At 44.4% G+C, this 23,023-nt stretch overlaps 1 protein-coding gene across 6 annotated transcripts in view; it reads left to right on the top strand.

Annotated features, from left to right (window-relative positions):
- Positions 1-22,535, top strand: part of Fam107b (family with sequence similarity 107 member B) — a 234,663-nt gene extending 212,128 nt beyond the window's left edge. For 5 of the 6 annotated variants that reach the window (XM_021155778.3, XM_085835221.1, XM_021155779.3 and 2 more), the window contains 3 exons: positions 12,975-13,158; positions 18,845-18,995; positions 19,902-22,535. In XM_021155778.3, the coding sequence (XP_021011437.2) occupies positions 12,975-13,158; positions 18,845-18,995; positions 19,902-20,018 (452 nt within the window). In that variant the 3' untranslated portion in view covers positions 20,019-22,535. Of the gene's footprint in view, positions 1-10,840; positions 10,941-12,974; positions 13,159-18,844; positions 18,996-19,901 lie in introns of those variants that run through there. The other variant, XM_021155780.3, reaches the window with a different exon arrangement.
- The last annotated feature ends 488 nt before the right edge of the window (positions 22,536-23,023 follow it).

The following is a 23,023-nucleotide window of genomic DNA, read 5'->3' as shown; positions in this document are numbered from 1 at the left end:
TATATTGCCAACAACTCTTCAGAAAGGGAGTTGTAAAATATATCTTCTCAAAAATAGATTATTAAGAGTAAACTCTAAATACAGGGAATGAGGAGAGAAAAAGGTTGTTTGTTTGTTTGTTTGTTTTAATGTGTCTGGGGTTAGGTGACAGGGGCAAGAATAGCATGCATTTTTAGAGAAGGTAAACACAAATCAAGGAGAATCAGGGGAGCAGTGCACAGGTGGGAAGCAGTACACAGGCTGATCTGTACTTTTTTTTCTTCAGAGCAGCTTTTGTGGTTCAAATTTGAAGGAAAGCCATGATGCTGTGATATATACAATATCGTATATATACCATAACATATAGGTGACTGTGAAAAGCAGGATAGGCCCTGATGAGCTCTTCTTGCCACAGATGGTAATGTGCTACTGCCTCATGGTCACGGCCCCTGTTTTGCTTCAGTGGAAAGCTGAGGAATGAGATAATGGTGTTCGTGGGAGCTTGTCCTGCATGACTTATCACTTAGTTATATGTGTGAGTATATGTCTAGATGCATGTGTGTGTACATTGAGTACAGTACCCACAGAGGTCAGAAGAGGGCGTCAGATCCCCCCGGAACATGGGTTACATACAGGTGGTTGTGAGCCATTCATTGTGGATGTTGGGAACTGAGCGTGGGTCCTCTGGAAGAGCAGTACCTGTTGTAAACTGCTGAGCCATCACTCTACCACAAAGGAATTGGTGTTTGGATTGAATAAAGTGTAAGTTCTTTGTTCTCTTTGGCCCTCTCTAGCCCTGGAACTCACTGCTTGACTCTGGTAGACAGACATGGAGGGAGGATAGATAGGTGAGGAAAACTGAAACCCGCTCAGAAGGCCTACTCAGTGTGGGTGTGTAGGAGGGGGTTCTAAGGGGCATAGTGGAGGTCCTCCTGGGGTCTCTGTGGAATCTGAGGGGAGCGCTCTCTATTGGATGTCAGATGCTCTGCAGCCCTCAACACTATGCCAGGCTGGTTGAGGTCAGTGGGTAAGTTCAACTCCTCTTTCATCAAAATGTTTAACTCTCAAAGGACCTCCAGGTCATCTGACTTAGCTTTTCCTTTGTACAGATAAGTACATTTTCATTATTCATTTGTTTGTTTTGCAATGATGGAGATCAAACCCAAGGACCCATACATGCCAAACAGGGGCCTTACCATTAAGTTATAACCCCAGGAAACTGACTATTTCCAGTTGAGCTTCACCATGTAAACAAGTGAAGTTTATGTTGCTCCTTTAAAAAATGTATTTGTTATTACGTGCGTGCCTGTCTTTGTGTTGGAGGGTGTCTGTGTGTGTATGCACATGCTGTGGAGCTCTTTGGAGGTCGGGTCACAGCTCTCAGGATGAGTTCTCTCCTTCCACTGTGGGTCCTGGGCATCAAGTGCAGGTCGTCAGCTGGGCTTCTTTGGCTTGTCTTACTTGCTGAGCCACCTCCCAGGTCCTGTTTCTTTCTTCCTCCTCCTTTTCCTCCTTGGTCTTCTCTTAATTTGTGGAATCAAAGAGCCTACCTTGGAGTGGAGTTGGATGCTGAGAGTCCTCAGCTGTCACACTAAGATGGCAGAACTGTAGCGGGCACATCTGGTACAGACAGCAGAGCTGAGAGCCAGCTTCACTCTAGTCAGTTCTCTTGGCCTGGGGTTATGGGCTCAGGTCTGCCTGCAGTGCTTCTGCTCACAGGGGTGGCCCTTCTTCCTGTGAGGTTCACTGATGCTTCTGAGTACTCTTGGACAGAGAATGGCTCTCTTCTGTTTATGTTTTAGAAATTATCTGCTAGTTACTGTATTGTAATTCAAAATAATTTTTTTTCTTTTTCCTTGTAGTGACGGAATAATGGCCAGTGCTTTCTTTAGGAGAGTGCCAGTGGCTCTGAGCACACCTTGTGCCTTTTACCGCTGGGTGACACTCTTAGACCAGAGTGCTGTACCAGTGGAACCCAGGGCCCTTGAACCTCAGACTTCTTCAAAACACTTTATGCAGGAGAAAGGGGCACTCTTCCATCTAAAGTGCATACTGGCCACTCTCAGACATGATAGGTATTATTTATCAGTCTGAAGCAATTTTTAAGGCCAGTGAGTATTGGGCAATGAATTATTAACAGGATCATAAATTCGGCAGCCTTTCAGTTGCTTGGAGGTTTATTTAGATTAATGTGCTGCATATTAACTAGCTACTAATTATTTCAGGGGAACATTTATATGAATTTATCATTCTAGTATTTATTTTGCACCTGACACAAATCTGTGTTATCTGTTGGTGGCCCAAACCTTGGTGGTGGCTTGCAGATACTAATGGAGGTCACAGCAAACCTTTGGCAGTCAGAAGACAGTATGAGGAAGTTGTTTCTGTCCTTCCCTCATGTTAAATTTGAGAACTGATCTGAAGTCCTCAGGGCTGGCAACACATGCCTTTTCTGCTGATCCATCCTCCAGCCCAGTCCTGTGCATGGACTCCACTGAACCATCTTAAGAGGAAGCAGAGCGGTTCCTTGGGAAAATGAACACAGGTTCCCTGTACAGATCTCTAGCAAATAGAATTTGTCTAGAACTTGTGCCAAGCACTTGAGAGCAGGTTAGAGAAGGTCTTTGCTCAGAGCGTGTGCTGACCTGCCTGCCCTCCTCGTTTCACGGCTTCTTTTGTAAACCCAAGGCCCACCATCTAGGCTTGGCATGAATAGCTCCTAGTCACAGTCAGCTGAACAACATGTGGTATTTCTCAGGAAGAGTCAGGTCTCTCCTCTTCTGGCTTAATAGGAGGGATGAGAAAAGTTGATAATTTTAGGATCCTGACAGAAGTATTTACTGTATCCCATAGGGACAGAAAGAAATGACAGTGGCAGAGTCAGAGAAGAAAGAACCGAGTGAGGTTAGTGACTCCAGCGTGTATTTTGATCCCTCAGTATGTGCATCCTCCAGTTAGTACATTGTTGCAGTGACCCTTGGTGTGATACCCAGTGCAGGGGGTGGGTGGGCTGTGGCAAGCAAAGCAGTGTGAATGGAGTAAGACTTGAGGCACAGCAGGTCTCATGGGACTCAAACAAGGACACAAGTAATTGACAGCCCCAGATTTCCAATAGATGGTATCATGTCGTGACTGCTTATGCTTCATGTGGCTTAGGCAAGAGGCATTGTGCTTGAGGTGGGAAGAGGTGGTGACCAGAGGCCTTTCTGCTGTGCTGTTAGAATCTGTCCTTGCAGAGACACACCAGAGATGGCATGAAAAGTTAGCTTCTAGGGCAGAGGACTAAGTGTTAAGTCCTTGGGAGCAGGAGAGCACTGGGTTGAATCTTCCACTTCAGTTGAGATAAGAGGGAGCTATCCCATTTAGGAATACATGTTGTTTACAAACAAGCTAGGTCTTTGAAAGATGTATGGAGTTTTCATTGTACTGGAGGATGGAATTTTATGTGGGAGGAAAACCATAAGAGGTGTGTGTGCATGCGTGTTTGCGTGTGTGTGTGTGTGTGTATGCGTGCATGTGTGTGTGTGCGTGTGTGTGTGTGTGTGTAAGGCTGCTGTAGGAGACCTGAATCCTGACATTAGAAGTCTGCCTGAGGACCTGATTATGGAAACATGGGAAGGAGGCCAGGCAGCTGTGCACCATCTCCTCAGGTGATGGATAGAGATGCTTTGCTTCTGGGATTTTGATCTGATTAGATTAGTGGACAAGGATGGTCAGGAGAAATGGAGCCCAGAGAGGAGCAGGTTGGTAATTACTACTTGGGATGAGAAGTGAAGAGGGAATGAGGCTCCTGGCGGTGGAAGAGGATGGGTTTCAAATACATTGATGGACAAGAATCCAGGATGGATTGGTTCTTCAAGGATGCTTTGAGAGGACGCCACCCAAGATGGCTGTGCAATAAGGAGGTTAGAAGAAAGACACAGGATGGCTTCTGCCAATCGGAGGCTGGCATGGAAGGTGGCACAGTGGACATGTGCTTTAGCCTGGGTTTGTGTGGGTGATTGCTGCTGCAGTGGCAGCTAGTAGGGTGAGGGGTGCTGGCCTGTGGTCCCTCAGTCTGTGTCGTGTCCGGTACTTCTGTAAATAAAGAATGAGGTGAGGTGTGGCTGGACAGGTGGTCCTGAGGTGGGTGCAGAAGCCCTCAGTCAGCATGTTAGAGCCCAAGCTGGAAAAGATGGCGACTGCCCTTAGGCTTACTATAGAAATGGCTCATATGGCAATGTGAAGGGAGAGTTTGCATTGTTTTCAGATGCAATTGTGGGGGTTAGGGTGTAAGGCTCTGGACCTGTTCTTGGACACCATTGTCACTGAGGGCTAAGAAGCAATAAGCTTTGGTGCAGACCCCAAAGACTGGCTTTCTAATGCAGCAGATGGGCAACAGCTTCAACTTGGAGAAGAGGCTAAGGAGACTGTTAGCTCTAGGGAAGCCAGAAACCAATTAGTCCTGAGAACGTTTCTTGATAGGATAGGGATGGGAGCTGGAACTTGTGCAGTGTTACTGAGCAGTAGAAGAACCACATTGCTGTTTTTAGTGATGCATTTCCTGTCTTGGCTGCCTGTGGACCACACTCCTCATGCATGGACCTTGAGGGCCATGAGTACAGGACCTTTTATCTGAAAGAACCTCTGATTGGCCAAGAGTCACAACCTGCCCTCAGAGGACGATTGAGGAGGAGGATGTGTCTTAGAGTTTCTGTTGCTGTGATGAAACACCATGACCAAAAAGCTAGTTGGGGAGAAAAGGGTTTATTTGAGTTACATTTCCATACTGGTATTTACTGTTGAAGGGAGTCTGGACAGGAACTCAAAACAGGGTAGGCCTGGAGGCTAGAACCGAAGCAGAAGCGGGGAGCTGATTCCTGGCTTGCTTCCCCTAGCCTGCTTTCTTATAGAGCCCAGGACCACCGGCTCAGGGATGGCACCACCCACAATGGGCTGAACCCTCCCCCATTTTCCACTAATTGAGAAAATGCCTTACAGCTGGATCTCATGGAGGCATGTCCTCAACTGAGGCTTCTTCCTCTCTGATGACTCTAGTGTGTGTCAGGTTGACACACAAAACCAGCCAGTACAGGATGTTTGCTAAGGCTTTTCCCTTTGTGATATTTTCTCAAGAGTCCTCAGACTCAGTCATTTGCTGGCCTAATCCGTAATTGATTCCTGGGTGTGATAACCCAGTCTGTTGTTAGGACCTCGGATGATACTAAGCAGGTATTTGGCTCTGGCTTCTATCTTCATCACACCGCGCTGTGTTTCCACGTCTTCGAGTGGGCTAGCTGTCTGGTGGCCTTGCATAGATGTGCTTCTGCTTGCCAGGGCCAAAGAAGCTTTCTCCCACTGTCATACACACCTTAAAGAATTAAATAATAGTATAGCTTATCATGGCATTCTAAACTCTGCCCTTAAAGAATCTGAGCCACCTCAACATGGTCTCTCATAGCCTGCCATGTGGAGAGTTTTTATGTATGCATGTATGTATGTGTGTATGTATGTGTATTTATTTTATGATCCTGCCCTGGCTTCTGTAGGCAAGCTCCCTGCCTCTGAGCCATATCCCAGCCTAGCACTGGTGTCTTTTTTTTTTTTTTTTTTTTTTTTTTTTGCCTTGTCTTCAGATTTGTTTCTAAAGTTGTCTGAATATTCACCTTTCTTTCTAAAGGGCTTATTCAATAATTATCCTTTACTCTGACTTTGCTCATAATTGGCCAACTTTAGACACGGTGTGTTTTTGGCAGTGCCGGCAGTTGCATGGCTAGAAGGTAGAGGGAATACAGTTAGTTGTATTACCCACTAGCATTCTTGGAAAGCAGCCCAAACTTTTGCTTGCTGATTGGCACACTCTTCTGATGAAGCCACAGTACAATCTAGGGTGCTACCCGGACACACCATTCTCCTTCCTGTAGCCACGGTACAGACGTGAACAGCTTGTGGTTAATTGGCAGTATAAATTCACAGTAACACCAAAACTTGATCTTACACACACAGGCCTAGTGAACATTCTGTCAGCAACATGGAATGTAGTCTTGTAAACTATCATAGTGGCCGACAGCTCATTGCTTATCTGCTTGTGCCTTTGCATAGGGTTTCATGGAGCATTATACAAGCAATGACTCTGTGAGGAGCTCCCCTCATTTCTGTTTCCATCAACTGGTGGTTAATTCATGTTCCACAAATAAATTGCAAATCTGGACTGGGTGTACTTGTTTGTCTATAAGACCTCTGACATTTATGTCACTGGCCTATGTTCAGGACATATATTTATGCAGAGAAGATTACCAAAAAGCCTAATGAGAGAGAAGGCCACTCAGTTGAAGAGATCGGACTGAATCAAGGAGATTGGGGAAGTTCTTGAGGGTTTCTAAGGCCTTGGCAGGATGGGATCTACTCAGGGCCTGGCCTATCAGGGATTTTCTTTCTCTACTTTTTCACTTTCTGTCCCTTTCTTTCACCCTTCTGTGTCAAGACTGGAAAAAAATGACCAGAGCCATTGACTGGGCTCATCCATATTCACTCTTCCTGTCAGACTTGTAGGATGATGCAGTCATCATCCATTTTCCTGGCACCTTCATTAACGGAGAGGTAGATGTTGAACTGGTGTGTTGGGGCATGGATGGGCACTGATGGCCTCAGGTGGGTTCCACAGGACTTCTCATGCTTAGAACATGCCACAGCTATTAGATTGTTGGCTCTGATTTCCAGTTAAGAAAGTTGAGATGCGGGGTAAGCCATTTAATTAAACAAAACCACATAACTGGTGAATGACCTAAGCAAGGTTCTATCTAGGGTCACTGGTCCTCAGGCCAGCTCCTTCTCATTGTGTGCATACATGGATGGACATGTTAGGTATGCTTTATATAATAGCCAGTGGAACCTTATGGAAAGTGTATAAAGCAGACAGAATAAAAATGTTCCAAGATGCAGTGTGGTATTAACATGTATCCATTTTATTCTGTTAAGTTTAGATGTAGGATTACTATGCCTACATTTCTAATGAGATGTGAGGCCAAATTCTAATAGCATTGTAACAACAAAGTGATTCTTAGTTGATAGTCTCAACAGCAGTGTTATATAAACTGTGTTTACTGAGGTGTGTTTATTATGCCTACAGAGAAGATATCCACAGGAAAGTGCCATGTGATGATCTGTGTAACCAAACTGGTATTATTAGCACATGGAACATCATACTGCACAATTCCCCTCCTCCCACCTATGTCTTCCCTTCATCATCCATGCCTAAGGTAACATGGTATCAAACAAGGGGCTGTTTGACTGCTATTTACTTAAATTAGACACCCAGAGGGTTCTTTTGTACTATTGGCACCTGATTGGCCCTGACACTGGTCCAGTTTATCATGGCTATTGGTATGTGCTCTGACTTCTGGGTATTTTTGGTTCCCTTTCATTGTGCCTTCATCTTTCGCCATCTTCTAAATATAAAGTATGCTCCTTGTTTAAAAATACATTTGGTGGGGGAGGGGAGCTGAAAAAAAAACTGATGAGAAAGTGAGTTTGGATATTTTCCCAAGAACGTCATTATGTGGTGTTTGGACAGCAACATATTGGGAGCAGATCGGTTGCGATTATATCACTATTTTAAATGGGCCACTTGGGAATCCTAGGGTCCCCTCTAACAGTCGTAGAGCTTGGCAGAATATGAAAAAGTAACACTGCTGTGTTTATGCAGATAATCCCAGAGGGGCGCCTTTTCCCAGCCTTTCTCCTAGCAGATTTGTGTCCACAAAGGGTCCTCCAAGTATTTGTCAAATGCCTTTGGGTATCAGACGATGGCTTCTTATGGTAGAGTGAGTTTGTAGGTTCACCTCAAGGCCAGGCTGTCCAAAACACTGGCAGATGAGGCCAGTTCCTCTGGAGAGAGAGACTTGCGCTAAACTCATTTTCCTGTCTGTCTGGGAATTCAGGGGCAGAGGGAGGAGATTGCTACAGATCCAAGAAGCCCCTTCCAGTTTTCAGGCTGATCCATGCCTAAGTTTGCCAACTACCGTCTTAAGTGTTTGGGGGATCTCAGCTCCTAGCGTTTGCCAGTCTCCTGGAGCCAGTTTGGGGAATAGGTTCTCGGAAAGAATGTCTTGAAATACTTTTAGCATTCTGGGAGTAGTTGTTGCAGTTCAAAAGTTCAGTTCTTTGGGATTGACTGAATTCTGCTGTATGTGTATGCATGCATCTGGTGTATACATTGCCACGAAATAGGGAACTCTTTAAGACAGGATTCAAGTCCTGATGCTTCCAGACAGAATTGGATTAAAAAAAAAAAAAAAAACTTGGGGGCTGGTGAGATGGCTCAGTGGGTAAGAGCACCCGACTGCTCTTCCGAAGGTCCAGAGTTCAAATCCCAGCAACCACATGGTGGCTCACAACCATCCGTAAAGAGATCTGGCGCCCTCTTCTGGAGTGTCTGAAGACAGCTACAGTGTACTTACATATAATAAATAAATATTTAAAAAAAAAAAAAAAACTTGGGCAAATGAAAATTGGCATATTCTCTAAATTCTGATTTTCAACCACAAAAGGTTAGGTTTTTGCATTTTGTTTGTTTTATGTACAGATGTGCAAAGATGGACCAAGAATAGCCTGATGGTGCAGCTCAGTCACAATAAGTGTGTGTTCTCTTGGCTTGGTGGGGAAAGTTGACATTGGGAATCATTATCTAACCCAGAAAAGCACTGTCTGTGGCCATTGGAATGCAATGTGTTACCTCGGTAATGTGGTAGGTAGGCCTTTTTAACTCTGCCATAAGAGTCTTGTGTTTGTAGCTTTGCTGGTAGAACTATGGAATGCTGGTCTGGGGAAAACACTTAATAGTTAAAGATGCTTATTATTAAGTGTGAGGACCCGAGTATGATCCCCAGCGTCCATAGAAAGTGTTGGGCACATTGGAGTGCACAGGCAACTACAGCACTGGGGAGGCAGAAATGGGGCAGCGGCACTGGCAGTGGTGGTGGTGGCAGTGTGGAGTCCTGTGAGCTCACGAGAGACCCTGTATCAAAAAACAAGGTAAAAGCCCCTGAGGAATGACTGTTGGATTTATCCTCTGCCCTCCACACCTAAGTCACACACACACACACACACACACATATATACAACACACAATGCATCCACGTGTACTTACTTACTGTTACTAATGAGGAAACTGTATTATTCATTTGAATTCATGATTAGAAGAAAATATGACCCAAAGAAGATAGATATCTCTAGATAAGATATGTAATGGTGTCAGCTATAGCTTGGCTAGCAACACCTCCTACTCAAGTACTCATATCCTGGGTAATAGCACATTGCTTTCACATTATTTCATTCATTTTCAAAGACAACTGGGGAGCTGAAGTCACAGAAGTTAAGGCTTGTCTAACCACTCAGTTGCATTTCTTTAATTAAGCCAGCACTGATTCTTCTTCCCTTGACTTGATACTTGATAAAAACAAAACAGCAGCAGCAACAACATAGAAAACGTACTTTATGGTCGGTCCAGTTACTTGGTCAGTAACATCAATATGATGAGAATATCTTGTGTTAATGTCAAGAAGAGATCCCTCATGTAAGGATACTTATTTCTAGACTCCCCCCTTACTCCTAGACTTTTCTATCACATCTTTAGTCTCAGCCTTCTTGGTTGCTTAATGCTCAGTGAAGAACCAACCCCACCTTGCCTCCCTGAGCGCATTTCCAAAGGCCAAGGAAGTCACGTGGCTCAGGGGCGCCCTCTTCTGGCAGCTAACCCCTGACTTGGTTACTTCTTTTAAATAATCTCCATAGAACCTCCATAGAATCCTCGGTGGCTGAAGAGGGGAGAAAACCAGTCTTTGCAATAAAGGGATGGAATGTTACATGTAGATTTCGATGCAAACTAAAAAGGGGAGATGATTCCGTAGTTGTCGGTGGCCAGAGTTTAATTACAGTCAGGACGTTAGGAAAATCTTCCTGAAAGACTTGGCCACGTATCTGCATCTGATTCGGCTTGCTGTAAAGTGGATTAGAAAGGACCATCATGCCTGCTAGGAGCAGCAGCAATGGTGAGGGCCTGCAGGTGGAGGAAGGGCCAAGGAGAGGGAAGGTGGGTACATAGTATTTATGCCAGTTCAGTCAGCGCATGGGCTTTGTGAGGACACATCGCCACATGATCAGAATTCTGTTGTCAGGCTTGAGTAACCATGGACAGGATGGCTGACAGGAAAGAGCATCAGGTAAGAAAGACAGAGATGGCTACTTCTTTGCTTTTGTTGTGGGTGCAGAGTGGAAAGCCAAGGAGAAATGCACCAATGTAGCTCCCAGCTCCTGTCCCAGCCAGCCTCTGGTAAAGCCATTGAGGACACAGGGAGACGCTACTTCCCTTTCCAGACCCCTTTACTGTAGTTTGTAGGAGGTGCACTGCACACACCTGCTTGCCCTGCAGAAGACTCTGAGCCTGCACATGGGACTTGGGCTGTGGGGCTCTTGTGCCCACCCTGACTCCAAGACACAGAAAATGAAGACAGTGCTGGCTCTGTGCTTAGATCAGAACTCATGCAGGTTCACCCTGATGATGCCCAGGGTCTTGTCTGGTAGGAGACCCCCACTTGGGTGCTTCTCACCTGACTGTTACTGTGGGGGAGAAGTCTAAGAAGCTTGACTCTAAAAGAGAAGTCACAATTATGCTGTCCACCCACTTGTGCCCCAGCTACCCCATTCTTTCCCTGCCTGCCTCCTCCCTGAAACTTTGACCTTTGGAGTCCCCTCCTGCTTTGAAAAGATGTCATGGCTTAGGATAGAGAAGCAGGTCCTTTTATGGAAGCAGGCAGCCTACTTTGTCTACTGATTAACCAGAGCGAATCTGCTCTGGGCTCTTTTAGACAGGTTGGGCTGTAGAGCGGTGCCTTGTGCATTTGAGATTTCAAGCAGACAGCACGGGAGCAGTGAAGCTAAAGTCAGGCTGGCTGTGATGGGCTCCCTCACTCACTATGTGCAAGGTTTGTGTTTCTCTCTCTGGTTAAGGCTGCAGGAGTTCTCAGTTAAATTGTCCACAGTGTCTTGGGAATGTGTGGGTTCTTTGTTATGTTTTCCTCATTTGGTAGCTCTGAGCCTTCATATTATACAGTGTTGCCTCAAATATTTAATTATGATGGAAGTTATAGCTGCTTTTATATTTTAATTGACTTGTTCTTTAGACATGTAATAGCTATATTTTCATGTTAATTTAAAAAAATTTTATAGCAATTGATGTAAAAAAGAAAAAGGTGGGCATTGCAGTTTGGCAAACCTAGGTTTTGGGATTAGTGGACAGGCAATTTGGTTTTAGCACTATGGCTCTAGCAGTATAAGTACCAGCATGGTATTTAAATCTTGTTTCTCTGAGTGTTGGTGCAGAGTCTGAGTCTTTTATTCCTATAGTTGTTGCTGGAATCAGATGGGACCCTGCATCTGCACGTGCCGTTCCCAAGGCACTGATTGATAGTTGTTGGCTGTCACTTTGCTTAGGTTTGGCTTTGATGAACTGTTAGTGACAGTTCAGGGCTTCATGCTGACATGGTTGCTTCTCTCCGGTGTCTACTTTGGAGTCTGTGGATAGATGCCCTGCTCTCTCTCGTCCCTCAACATCCACGTAGCCCCACTCCTCCCCATAACTGTCTGCTGGGTGGCCTCCATGGGCAGAAGTTAAAGGTAGGAGCTGGCATTGGACTAAGAGCGTGTGCACAGAGAAACTCTTCTCGTTCTTCTGAAGGCAGGTTTCAGACCGTCAATAGCAATTCAACATCTTGTACTTATCTGAAGTGGCTGGGATTAGAACTGGAGGAGAAGTGATCCTCCCCCTTGCAGAGAATGGGCCGAAACCTACAGTCACCCCATATCCCGGTTTATCTTGTGTCAATACCAGGGAGGTGGCAGTGCAGTGCTAGGCATGAATGTTTCAGGTGTGACTCTTCCTCCCACACAGTCCCCTGCTCTCTGACCCGCTGTATCATCTAGTCAGTGAGGAGGAAGCCGTAGTTAGCAATCGGAACTGTGGACTTACAGAGAAAGCAAGGTTGCAGTACTCTGGTATAGTCAGGCCCTTATCTGATTTTGAGTTTGAAAATCAAAGTCTCTGAACCAGGACAGGCAAGTAGGAATCTCCTGCTAATTATCATGACATCTTCATCTGGTTTGTTCTGAGCACAGGGAGCAGGGATGGATGGGGTCAGCACTAAGAATGATCTTGGCACACATGGTAATCTTGGCAATCACTGGCACCAGCCTTTGCCTGTCTTCTGTCATGGGGTCAGTCCTGGTCCTCTTGCTTCAGTCTCCAGAGGGATTTTTCTTCTGTCATGAAATGGTACTCACATTCACAGGCGTTCACGACATGTCCACAGCCCTAGGTAGTTACAGGTGTCCAAGAAAGGAGACTTTCTTTCTTTGGAGAGGAAGTCTGAGGCCAGAGGGGTTAAGTGATTGCCCAGCTCTGTCAGCACATTGCTCTGCTGTAGTTCAGAGACATGTTCTCTTTAGCCACCCCCACTGCCACTCTGTCCCAAAGGGGTCTTGCTCAAGCAAGGTCACCTACCTTCCCTTCCTCTGCTCTCAGTTCTAGCCCTGAGAATAGATGGTCAGATGGAAGAGGAAACAGACCGCCCGTTATCCACGTTGACTGCTGTAAGTTTTGTCTCTGTGCAGGCTCAGGCTTTACGGTGGTAATGTGGATTCATTTGCTAAGGTTGAGGAAAAAGCTAGTACCCAAGTGTTTCTTGTGAGCTTGCTTTTGAGATGTTGGTGGCAGGAGGTATCCTTTGTGACTTGAACTCGGGTTGTGATTGGCACTGACTGGAGTCAGGTCAGAAGACTCTTACCTTGCCCGTTGCTTTCTAGTCCTTGGAGGATTAATCAGTGGTGTCCCTGAAGTAGACACCGGAGGATGGCATGTCCTGGTATGACAGACCAGACATAGCTCTTGGGACCTTGACCATCAGTGAAAGAGTGTTGACAGAATAGGCTGCAAATGAATGTGCCTTCTCTTTGTGTTTCAGACGGCCCCCTTGAGAATATTGACCCCAAAGACTCCTGTCTTATTCCAAGAAACATCATGGCTGAGCCAGACTACATAGAAGATGACAATCCTGAGCTAATTAGGCCCCAGAAGCTAATCAACCCTGTCAAAACCTCCCGAAATCACCAAGACCTCCACAGAGAGCTTCTTATGAATCAAAAAAGGTACGTGGCTTCTGAGTGGTGTTTTCCTTCAGGAAGCTTTAAGGTGACCAGGTTTCCTTTTGAATTTACAAAGGCTGCAAGGGATTTCTGCTTGTTCGCCATGTTGAAGGCATCCTTTTACCAAGCATGGGGGAGCCTGCTGTCTCTCCACCAAGCTCCTAGGTGCAGCTGACTCTGGCAGGGTCTGACACTGTCTCCTTTCAAATGCGTGCACATTTTAAGGAGCACTTGCATTTCTTTTGTCTGTGCCTGTGCTCAGGCCTGTGGAGGACAACTTGGAGGAATCAGTTCTCTCCTTCCACCACTTGAGGCCTGGGGATTGAACTGCAAGCAGAGCTTGGCAGCAAGTGCCTTCACTTGCTGAGCCCATATGTGCATATTTTAAAACTTGGGTAGAAGAGGCGGAGTTAGGGGTAGAAGAGTCTCTGACATTTTGGGAAGTGTAGGAATCAGATTTGAGCCCTGCCTGTGCTAGTGTTTTCTAGCTGCAGAGAGACGTTTCTATAACTTTATTAGACTTAATAAACAACAATATTCTTCCTTGTGTCTTTATTAGTTTCTTTTCTGTAATATTTTAAATGTTATGTCTTTCTGTTAAATTTTTAAAGGGATGCAAAATATTCCCTGTCTTCTTGTGCAGTTAGTCAGTCAATCCTATCTCTACCCCAAATTCCTCTGGGTGCTAGGACTTGGGTCTACTGCTGCTTGCTTACGTGTTTAATGCCTGTTGTATGCAGTGTGTGTGTAAAGGCATGTGGAGACATGAGGTTGTCTCTCCTCGGTCAGTTTCCACCTTACTTCATTTTAGACAAGATGCCTGACTGAAGCTGGGGCTTTCTGGCAGGCCAGCAAGCCTCCAGTATCTCTCTGTCTCCATCTCTCAGTACTGGGGAATCACAGGTGCTTGCTCCTGAGACCAGGATTGTTTGGTTTTGATTGTGGATTCAAACTCAGGTACTTGTGCGCTACACAGCAGTCACTCCATCCAACAGAGGCAGCTTGGCCAGGATCTTAGGGCAGTTCGAATTCAACACGGAACCAGGGAACTCAAAGGGCACAACCTTTCCACACTGCGATGCCTGAGCTAATGGCAGCCTTTGGGAACAGTGAGCTAGGGCTGCCTGAAGAGTCACCTGTGGGCCTGGGATCTGTGGGTGAGAACCAGAGTTTAGACTCACATAACCTGTCTAAATGCCAGGCAAATATGATGGCCCACCTGTATAATCTCAGAACTTGAAAAGCAGAGGCAGGGGCTGTGGAACAAGCTGGCATTGGGCCAGCAGAACTGAGAAGTAGTTCACTGAAGTGAAATGCTGCCTCAACAGAGATGGACAGTGACCAAGGAAGACACTCAGTCAACCTCTGGCTTACACACACACACACACACACACACACACACACACACACACACACACTCTTTCTCTCTCACACTCACACACACACTCACGTGCAAACACACCATGTGTTCAAGTAGGCAAAGAAGGAATGAGCAAAACCAGACAGAAGTACAAGGCTGCTTCATTCTTTGGAAATGGGAGACAGCTTCTGTTGCTCTAAGACCTGTTTAGCATCAATAAGATCCAGGCTACTAGTAATATTTTGGCAGAATAGTTTATTACCTGTAATCTAGAAAAATGTATGCTCAGTAGAATTAGGATTGACTTTTGCTTTATTCTTCCTTTTCACAAATTTCATTAAAACTTTTCAGCTAACATGCTTTTTAGAGATTAACTGAGTAGCCCTTCCCCCACCGTTCTCTTTAGAAAGGAATGGAGGCTAAGAGCAGACTGGCCGGTCGGAAGAATGGGAACCTCCACAAAGTTTGGCTGCTCAGTTTGGAGACCCCAACCCCACCATTTCCCCAGCACAATGCAGGCATAAGCTAAGCATTTACAAAAGATGCATAGACTTGTGTTCAGGACAGTAAGCAGCAGTCCAACCACACACTTGCTTGTACTGGGGCCAAACCCAGTGACGGCACAGAGAACTCCTGGGTAGGGGGTCCCCAGGGCTGGCACAAAGGCTGTACTCAAGGTAGAGAACTGCCCTAAAAATGCCTCACAGGGCCAGGAGAAGGCTCCTCGGGTGAAGGCTGTCACATACAGTCACATAGTAAAAGGAGAAAGGTGACTCTAGCAAGTTGTCCTTTGGCCTCCATGTGCATGTGTGTCTGTGGCCACATACCACACACACACACACACACGTGGGTGCACATACACAAACCCAAATATATGTAATAAAATGATTTTAGAAGCCTTGCAATCTCCCTTATTAAATTTAAATTAAGATAATATATATCAGGGTTTTGCCTTGGTAATGAAGTATCCTTGGCTGGGTGGCTTAAAATGCTGCAAACGTATTATGTAATTATAGAGGACAGCGCTGTCATTTGCATCCATGGATACAGAAGCTCGCTCAAAATCTTCATAATCAGCATTTGAAAAATTTTAATCTCAACATCACATAATAGAAATGAAATAAACATAGGCTTTAACTCAGTCCTGGGATAGGCTGGGGACTTCAAATTCAAACTACAACACCTTCCACAAGACTACAGTATAACTGGTGCTTCTGCAGTCTGTTTAAAGGGGAGAGCTTGGGTTAGGCATTCAACTTTTAATTTTATGAGTACTGATATATTTCATATATAAAATATGTGACCTAAAACACTAGTCCCAATTTTAGAAACTGGCTACACTCTGGCTGGAGATGTGAGAGTTGAGAGCAGGTGCTGCTCTTGCAAAGGACCCAAGCTTGGATCCCGGTCCTTATCAGGCAGGTCACAGCTATCTGTAACTCCAGCCTCAGACCTTACGTCTGTACTCCTTAGGCGCCTGTACTCACATGCACACACAGACATCTACACATAATTAGCTCTGCTCTTAGGATTGATCCCTGGACAGTCATGAAGGGGTTGGAGAGACTTAGTAATGTAGGCATCAGGGCTTGTAAGGACCCACCACTGTACAGCTGCACTGGTATAACCCAGAAAATGTTATTACTAGTTGAAGTTACTTTTGCCGGTGAAATATGGGAGATATCTGAACTTAAATTATTCATATAACTAAATTCTTAATCTTAAAATGTAATTGTCTGCAGTTTTATATTGAGACCTTATGTATTCATAAAACTGAGAAAGCCTTAATTCATTATTCCTTAGTGATACTTTTGGGTTTTGAGATGGCATTTTACTATGTAGCCCAGGCTAGCTTCCCGCTTTAGCCTTCTGAGTGCTGAGATTACAGTGTGCCTTCACACCCTCCTGGTTAATGATACCAGGAACTCATATGAGCTGTGACTATGCTGATTAAAGATTTGATTTCCTTGACACCCTGTGTGCAGTTGTGTATCTGTTCATTCTTAATAGTTGTGAAATAAATCATAAAATCATAAAAGTAATCTCCCTTCTTTCATAGGACTTAGATCAGTTTTCTTCCAATCAACTTCCTGCTATTGAAAATAGGGAAAGAGAAAATTCATTGTGATAAAAAAAAAAAAAAGTAGCCGGGCGTGGTGGCTCACGCTTTTAATCCCAGCACTCGGGAGGCAGAGGCAGGTGGATTTCTGAGTTCGAGGCCAGCCTGGTCTACAAAGTGAGTTCCAGAACAGCCAGGGCTATACAGAGAAACCCTGTCTCGAAAAAAAAAACAAAAACAAAAACAAAAACAAAAACAAAACAAAAAAAAATAATAAAGTAGGTAGAAAAGATGCCAGAATCAGTGTGTGTGTGTGTGTGTGTGCATCTGTATGTTCGTATAATTTTCCAAGAAGCATGAAATGTGAATTGGTTTGGGTTTGTAGTGACTTGTATGGCTGTGTTTAGAGAGGAGGATTTAGTGTAACCCACCTATGATAATAAAGGATACACTGTTAAAATAACACACATATCTCTTTTTCCCTATTTTTATTAGCAGGATGTTGGTTAGAAGAAAACTGATGTAAGCTCTAATGAAGGGAGATTACGTTTATGATTTTATGGTTCATTTCACAGTTATCAAGAATGAACAGGCACAAAACTGCACACAGGAGTCAAGGAAATCAGATCTTTAATTGGCATAGTTAAAGTCCACATGAGCTCTGTAAGGTTTTGCTTTGTTTTGTAACCAGAAGAACATTTTGGAAATCATTCTTTAATGTGTATTCAGCAGTGACTAGCTGATTAATCAGTATGAGTTGATAGAATCCTTAGAAACCATTGTCCCCAGAGCAGATCGATGGCCATCACCTAGGCGAGGCAGGCAGCAGTGGGGTGGGGGTGCGAAGTGTGCCTTGTAGACGAGCTGATGAGTGCACAGTTGTGCATATATGCATAGCATGAGTGTGCACAGCTGGCACACACCTGGTCTGCCTCTGATGGGGTGTTTTTCCTGCCCTGTTGTTTCATTTTTATTTGAAATATATTTAATACATTTTAGTATCAAACAGATATTGTTTATGGGTCAATGGTGTAAATAAGGAAGACAGGGAAGAGGTCCATCTAGAATCTTAGAAACCTGGGGCTAGATAGCTCCTAAAGGAAACAGAGGTGAATGGCATGCAATTTAGAATTCCTACCAGAAAGCATGCTAACAGGAGTCTGACTGTTGGATTGCCCCAAGCCTTTCATCAGGGGTCGTCTGCTTGCATGTGGTTTTCCCCCATGTACTGGCTGGTTTTGTGTGTCAACCTGACACAGCTGCAGTTATCACAGAGAAAAGAGCTTCAGTTGGGGAAATGCCTCCATGAGATCCAGCTGTAGGGCATTTTCTCAATTAGTGATCAAGGGGGAAAGGCCCCTTGTGGGTGGGACCATCTCTGGGCTGGTAGTCTTGGTTCTATAAGAGAGCAGGCTGAGCAAGCCAGGGGAGGCAAGCCAATAAAGAACATCCCTCCATGGCCTCTGCATCAGCTCCTGCTTCCTGACCTGCTTGAGTTCCAGTCCTGACCTCCTTTGGTGATGAACAGCAGCATGGAAGTGTAAGCTGAATAAACCCTTTCCTCCCCAACTGCTTCTTGGTCATGATGTTTGTGCAGGAATAGGAACCCTGGCTAAAACACCCCATTTGTAGAAATGGCCACCTAGTTTTTCTCTGAGGAATGAAGAGTTTCCCTGAAGTCTGCTCTCTTGTGTATCTCATTAAGCACACACGTGGCGTTCTGAGATAGCTGGCTGCAGTTAGGAGGAAGCCTACTCCACTTCCTTTGTCCTTCAGGAAGAGCTTAGCCTTGGATGTTATCTCTAAAGGTTTGAGAGCCTCCTTCAGGTCTGAAATATGAGAGGAGAGAGACTTCATCAGCCATTTTTCTCAACTGCTGTGCCACTAAACTCTCTTCAGAACGTGAGATTAGCGGCTGCAGTGTGACTTCAGGTGGATTTGCCTCCTGTCCTAGGCATCTTCATCTCTCTTTTGAGGATCTGCCCCACCCACTGTGTAAGCATGCTGCTGCCTGCCTTCCCCACAGTCCTGGCCTTAATGTGCTTTTAGTGCATTCATGGACGCTCTGAATTCTTTGGAAGATGCCTTTGGCTTCTCTTCCATGCAGTAAGTGTCTGAGTGCTATTGAAGAACCATTGGCTTAGCAGTAGATACTCTCTTCTGGCTAATTTCGTTTCCATCTCTTCTGCAGCTCATATCTTCAATTATATTTCTTTTCCTGAGAGATACTTCCAGTGAGATGACAGTTTTTCAATCCTTTCTTTGCCCAGAGGTCTTGCCCCTCAGAATAAACCAGAACTGCAGAAGGTGATGGAGAAGAGAAGACGAGACCAAGTGATAAAGCAGAAGGAGGAAGAAGCTCAGAAGAAGAAATCCGACCTGGAAATAGAACTATTAAAGCGACAGCAGAAGCTGGAGCAGGTAGGGCTTGAAAAAGGGGTCTGCTCTGAGAAGCAGGAATGCTGGATGCCAAGCAAGCAGAATTCCAGCAGGCCAGATGTTCGTGTTTGTACCCCGAGAGAGACAGGAGTCGAATGCAGTGGAGGGTGTACATCCCATTCAAGGCAGACACTCAAGTTCCATTGGGAACCTAAAAGAGGCATCAGAGGCCAAAGCAAACTAGAGGGGCTGGGAAGGTGGTTCAGTGGCTAAAGCATTTGGTAACAGCTGGACCTGATTCAGATCCCCAGAATCTATGTAAATGTGGGGTGGTTGTGGCATGGTGGCCAGCCTGTAATTCCAGGACTTGGAAATAGACAAGGGATCCCTGGAGTAAACAAACTAGATAGACTTAGTCACGTTGACCAGCCCTGAATTAAGCCAAGAGACCCTGCCTTAAAAGCATATGATAGATAGTGATTGAACAAGATTGTCCAGGTCAACTTCAGCCTTTCACATGGATGTTTACATACATGGTGATGCATCACGTGCATACACACACACATAAACACACACACACAAACACACACCAAAAAAAGTTGAAGTATCTCTGTACTCCAAGTGTTAGAATAAGTTTGTTTGAGAAAGACTCCAGAACAGCTGTGTGTGAACCCAGGATATTCTTTTAATTGTTGTCACCTCTGGGTATAGTTTATAGCAACAAACAAAGGGTCCATGCTTCTGCAAAGATTAAAATTCCTAAAGTTTATATATATATATATATATATATATATATATATATATATGTGTGTGTGTGTGTGTGTGTGTGTGTATATATATATATATATATATATATATATATATATATACACTTTTTTTTGAAAGTTGAGAGTCTTTTGAAAAGCCATCCAGGACATAACTAATTTTTTGTGTTTGACATTCATTCAGCTTGAACTTGAGAAGCAGAAATTGCAAGAAGAGCAAGAAAATGCCCCAGAGTTTGTGAAGGTGAAAGGCAATCTCAGAAGAACAGGCCAAGAGGTGGCTCAGGCCCAGGAGTCCTAGGCCCAGGCTGTGTGACCTGATGTGTCCCACCATCTCTGTAGGAGCCCCGTCTAGACACCTCTACAGCACTGTTCTTGGGCCAAAGTCCTGAGGAAGAGAATCCAGACAGCTGAGAATTTTGACTATCAAAAAAGGATTGCGTTTGATTTACCATTGCGGTAGATGAGTTGTCTCTGATGGTTGCAATTCCCATTCGCCAAATGAAAGACATCGACCAGCACACAAGATACCATGGACTTTAGACAAAGAAAACCACAAAAGAAGTGAAAAGAGGCAGGAAGCGGGCACTGGAACACGCAAGAGGGTTGCACTACTCGACCTTTCTTCCATTCCAAGTTTAGTGGGACACAGAGCCTTCCTTGTTCCTTTAAAAACTAAGAGAATTGTTTGGAATCCCTCCTTGGGTTATCTGTTAGATTTTTTTGACTGCATCAAAATGTATTTCATCTGTTACATCCAGTATTTGTATTTCATTCTGAGAACCCAGCATTTCCCCCCACTTTATAAATCAAGAAAGGCTGTTACTGTTTATGTTTAATTATACCTATTACTTTGGTTGACATTGAAGTTCAGAAACAGGATAAGACATTTGAACATGTCAGCACCCATCATGAACTTACTGTAATTCCCTTAGGTTCTTGGCATGACAGTATGTCAGATATTGCCTTTTCACTTCTAAGAAGGTACATATAGCCTGTCGATTCCTTTCTCGCCTTGATAACCATAGCCTTTCTGTTCCATTTTAGTTTGTCATTTCTTGCTCAACTATTCCTTTCAGTTGAAGCAATTTCTCAGTTCTTTGGCGGATGAAACTAGAGTGTGTAAGTCAACTTCTGTGTCCCATAGAGAGACCAGCTCTTTTGAGTTCTCCTGAGAGCAGTGTAGAGGAGTGTACATTAAGACTGGTGATGAGGCCTTTAGAGATTGTATGTAATGCAAATAGAGATCTGTTTCTAGGAGACTTTAGGGGAAGGCTTGATACTTTTTGCATTTTGAATATTTTAGACTTGAGCTTTGAACATCTCTGGCGGATGGTCACAAGTTTCTTTCCCTTTTGTTTCCTGTGAAGATGACCATCTTGGCGCTCTTGGCATGATGCTGTTGGTAGGGATGATCCTGACTACTGTGTTGCATCTCTCAGGAAAAGCTGAGGTGCTGGGCAAGGCTGCTCAGTTCCCTCTTGCTAGCTAGCATGCTGTTCAAAGAGACATCTAAGTTACAAATGATATGAAAGTTCTCATGCAAAATATATTTTGTACTACAGGCATGAGAGTTTTTTGGCTTTGTTTTTTCTTTTTTTGTATTTAGTACTTCTCCACAGAGATGATTTAACCAGTAATTTCTACACTGAAGACTTCTGTTTCCTTTCATGATGCATAGAATAGCAGATGTAGCGCCTGGAATCCTTGCTTAGCACACTAGATGCTAGTTTTCTCTGGGACCACTTCAGTCTGGTAGTTTACAAGCCCACATTCCCTTCCAGTCTGCATAAGAAGTAAGTGGGTGATAATTCACTGCTAGATAAGAAGCTTGAGAGCTGAGTACAGCAGAGAGGATTCTTGGTCCTATCAGCAAGTGCTATCTAAATAAAATATGAGACGCTGAAGATAAGGTGGTTTGCCCTTGAAGGTTGGCTCAGTGACCACTTTGTCATCTTCCTTTCCTTTGAGAAAAGCAAGTTCATTCACTGATTGTTGAAATAAATCTCTCCAGTGCACATTGCTTATTCTTTCTCTATGCATATGGGATAATGATATCAGGTGGTAGGGTGACAATTCGGGGCAATTAGACCTTTTTATCTACCTGGAAGCTAGCTCTGGAGATGTCCTGCCACTTGGCAGGATCTTCAAGGGCCACCGCTAGCTCCCATAGAAGGCCTGATGCTGTTCCACTCTACAACATTGGGGGAAAGTTAGCTACAAACATGTTTGCTTCCTGGTCACGCTCAGGCCGGCCATCTTCCTTGGTGGTTAGTGCTACAGGGTCTAGCCAAAAGAGGACTTGTACATAGCAAGAAGTGATGCCTTCTGCTAGGTCTCAGAGCATCTGGGGAGCAGAGCGGGGCCTTAAGGAATCTGCTGGGAACTCACTGAGAATGCCCTCAGTCACTCATTTCTTACACTTAACACTGCACAAAACCTCAGTGCAAAGCCTGAGGACAGGTCACCATCTGAGCAGTGTCATGCTTTGAGCCACTTATAGGGGGGAAAAGGCTCCATTTTTTCACTCTGTAGTTTTCTTAAAATAGTTCTGCGTTTTGTAGTCTCCTGCTAGTAAAGTAGTATTGCTTTCTAAGCTATACCAGTTGACTTTATTCTTCTACTCCAAGAATCTCAACCCATTTGAGTGTACATAATATATATAAAGGGAGCCTTAATGGATTTGTTTTCATAATTTAATATTTTTTGTATTTGCTCTTGTATAATTGTTTTTTTAATGGAAAGTATTACAGAATTGAGGGTGGAATTCTTAGAACCAAAGTTATTCTTAATAAAAATCACCAATGCTTGGACCACACAGCCATGTTTGTCTCGTTTGTTTAAGAGGGGAGTGTTGTAGCTTCCAAGCCTCCCTTGGGTGGCTGTTCTCTCTGACAGCAGGTATGTCTTCTCTTTGTGCATTTGTTGAATCTGAAAACTTACATGGCGAACAATTCCATCCTCACATATCAGTGGCTCTCAGTGCTGCCGCCCTTTGCAGGAAAGCACACAGCATTGTTGCAGTTGTTGGTCCTTCAGCTCACAAGACTTGGAATTTTAGGAGCTCAGTAGGACAGTAGAAGATACCTTTTTGGAAGGTCTGATTTTTTTTATGCTTTTAGATAGTAAAAGTTTTAGGAAGTCTGCTTTTGTGCTGTTTTTGCTTACTCAGTTGCGTGAACACTACCCTCAAGGGAGTTGGGATGCTCTATACACATGGCTGTATTATACTGTTGCTCTTGGGGAGGTTCAAATCTCTCTCCTTGACAGGCCTCACTGTGACTTTCCCTGGACAGATAGAAGTGA

Source organism: Mus caroli, unplaced genomic scaffold, assembly GCF_978045245.1.
Source record: "Mus caroli unplaced genomic scaffold, Mus_caroli_1 scaffold_2, whole genome shotgun sequence".
In the NCBI taxonomy this organism is placed as follows: domain Eukaryota; kingdom Metazoa; phylum Chordata; class Mammalia; order Rodentia; family Muridae; genus Mus; species Mus caroli.
Note: the sequence above shows the minus strand (reverse complement) of the source record. Positions and strands in the feature narration are given on the sequence as shown.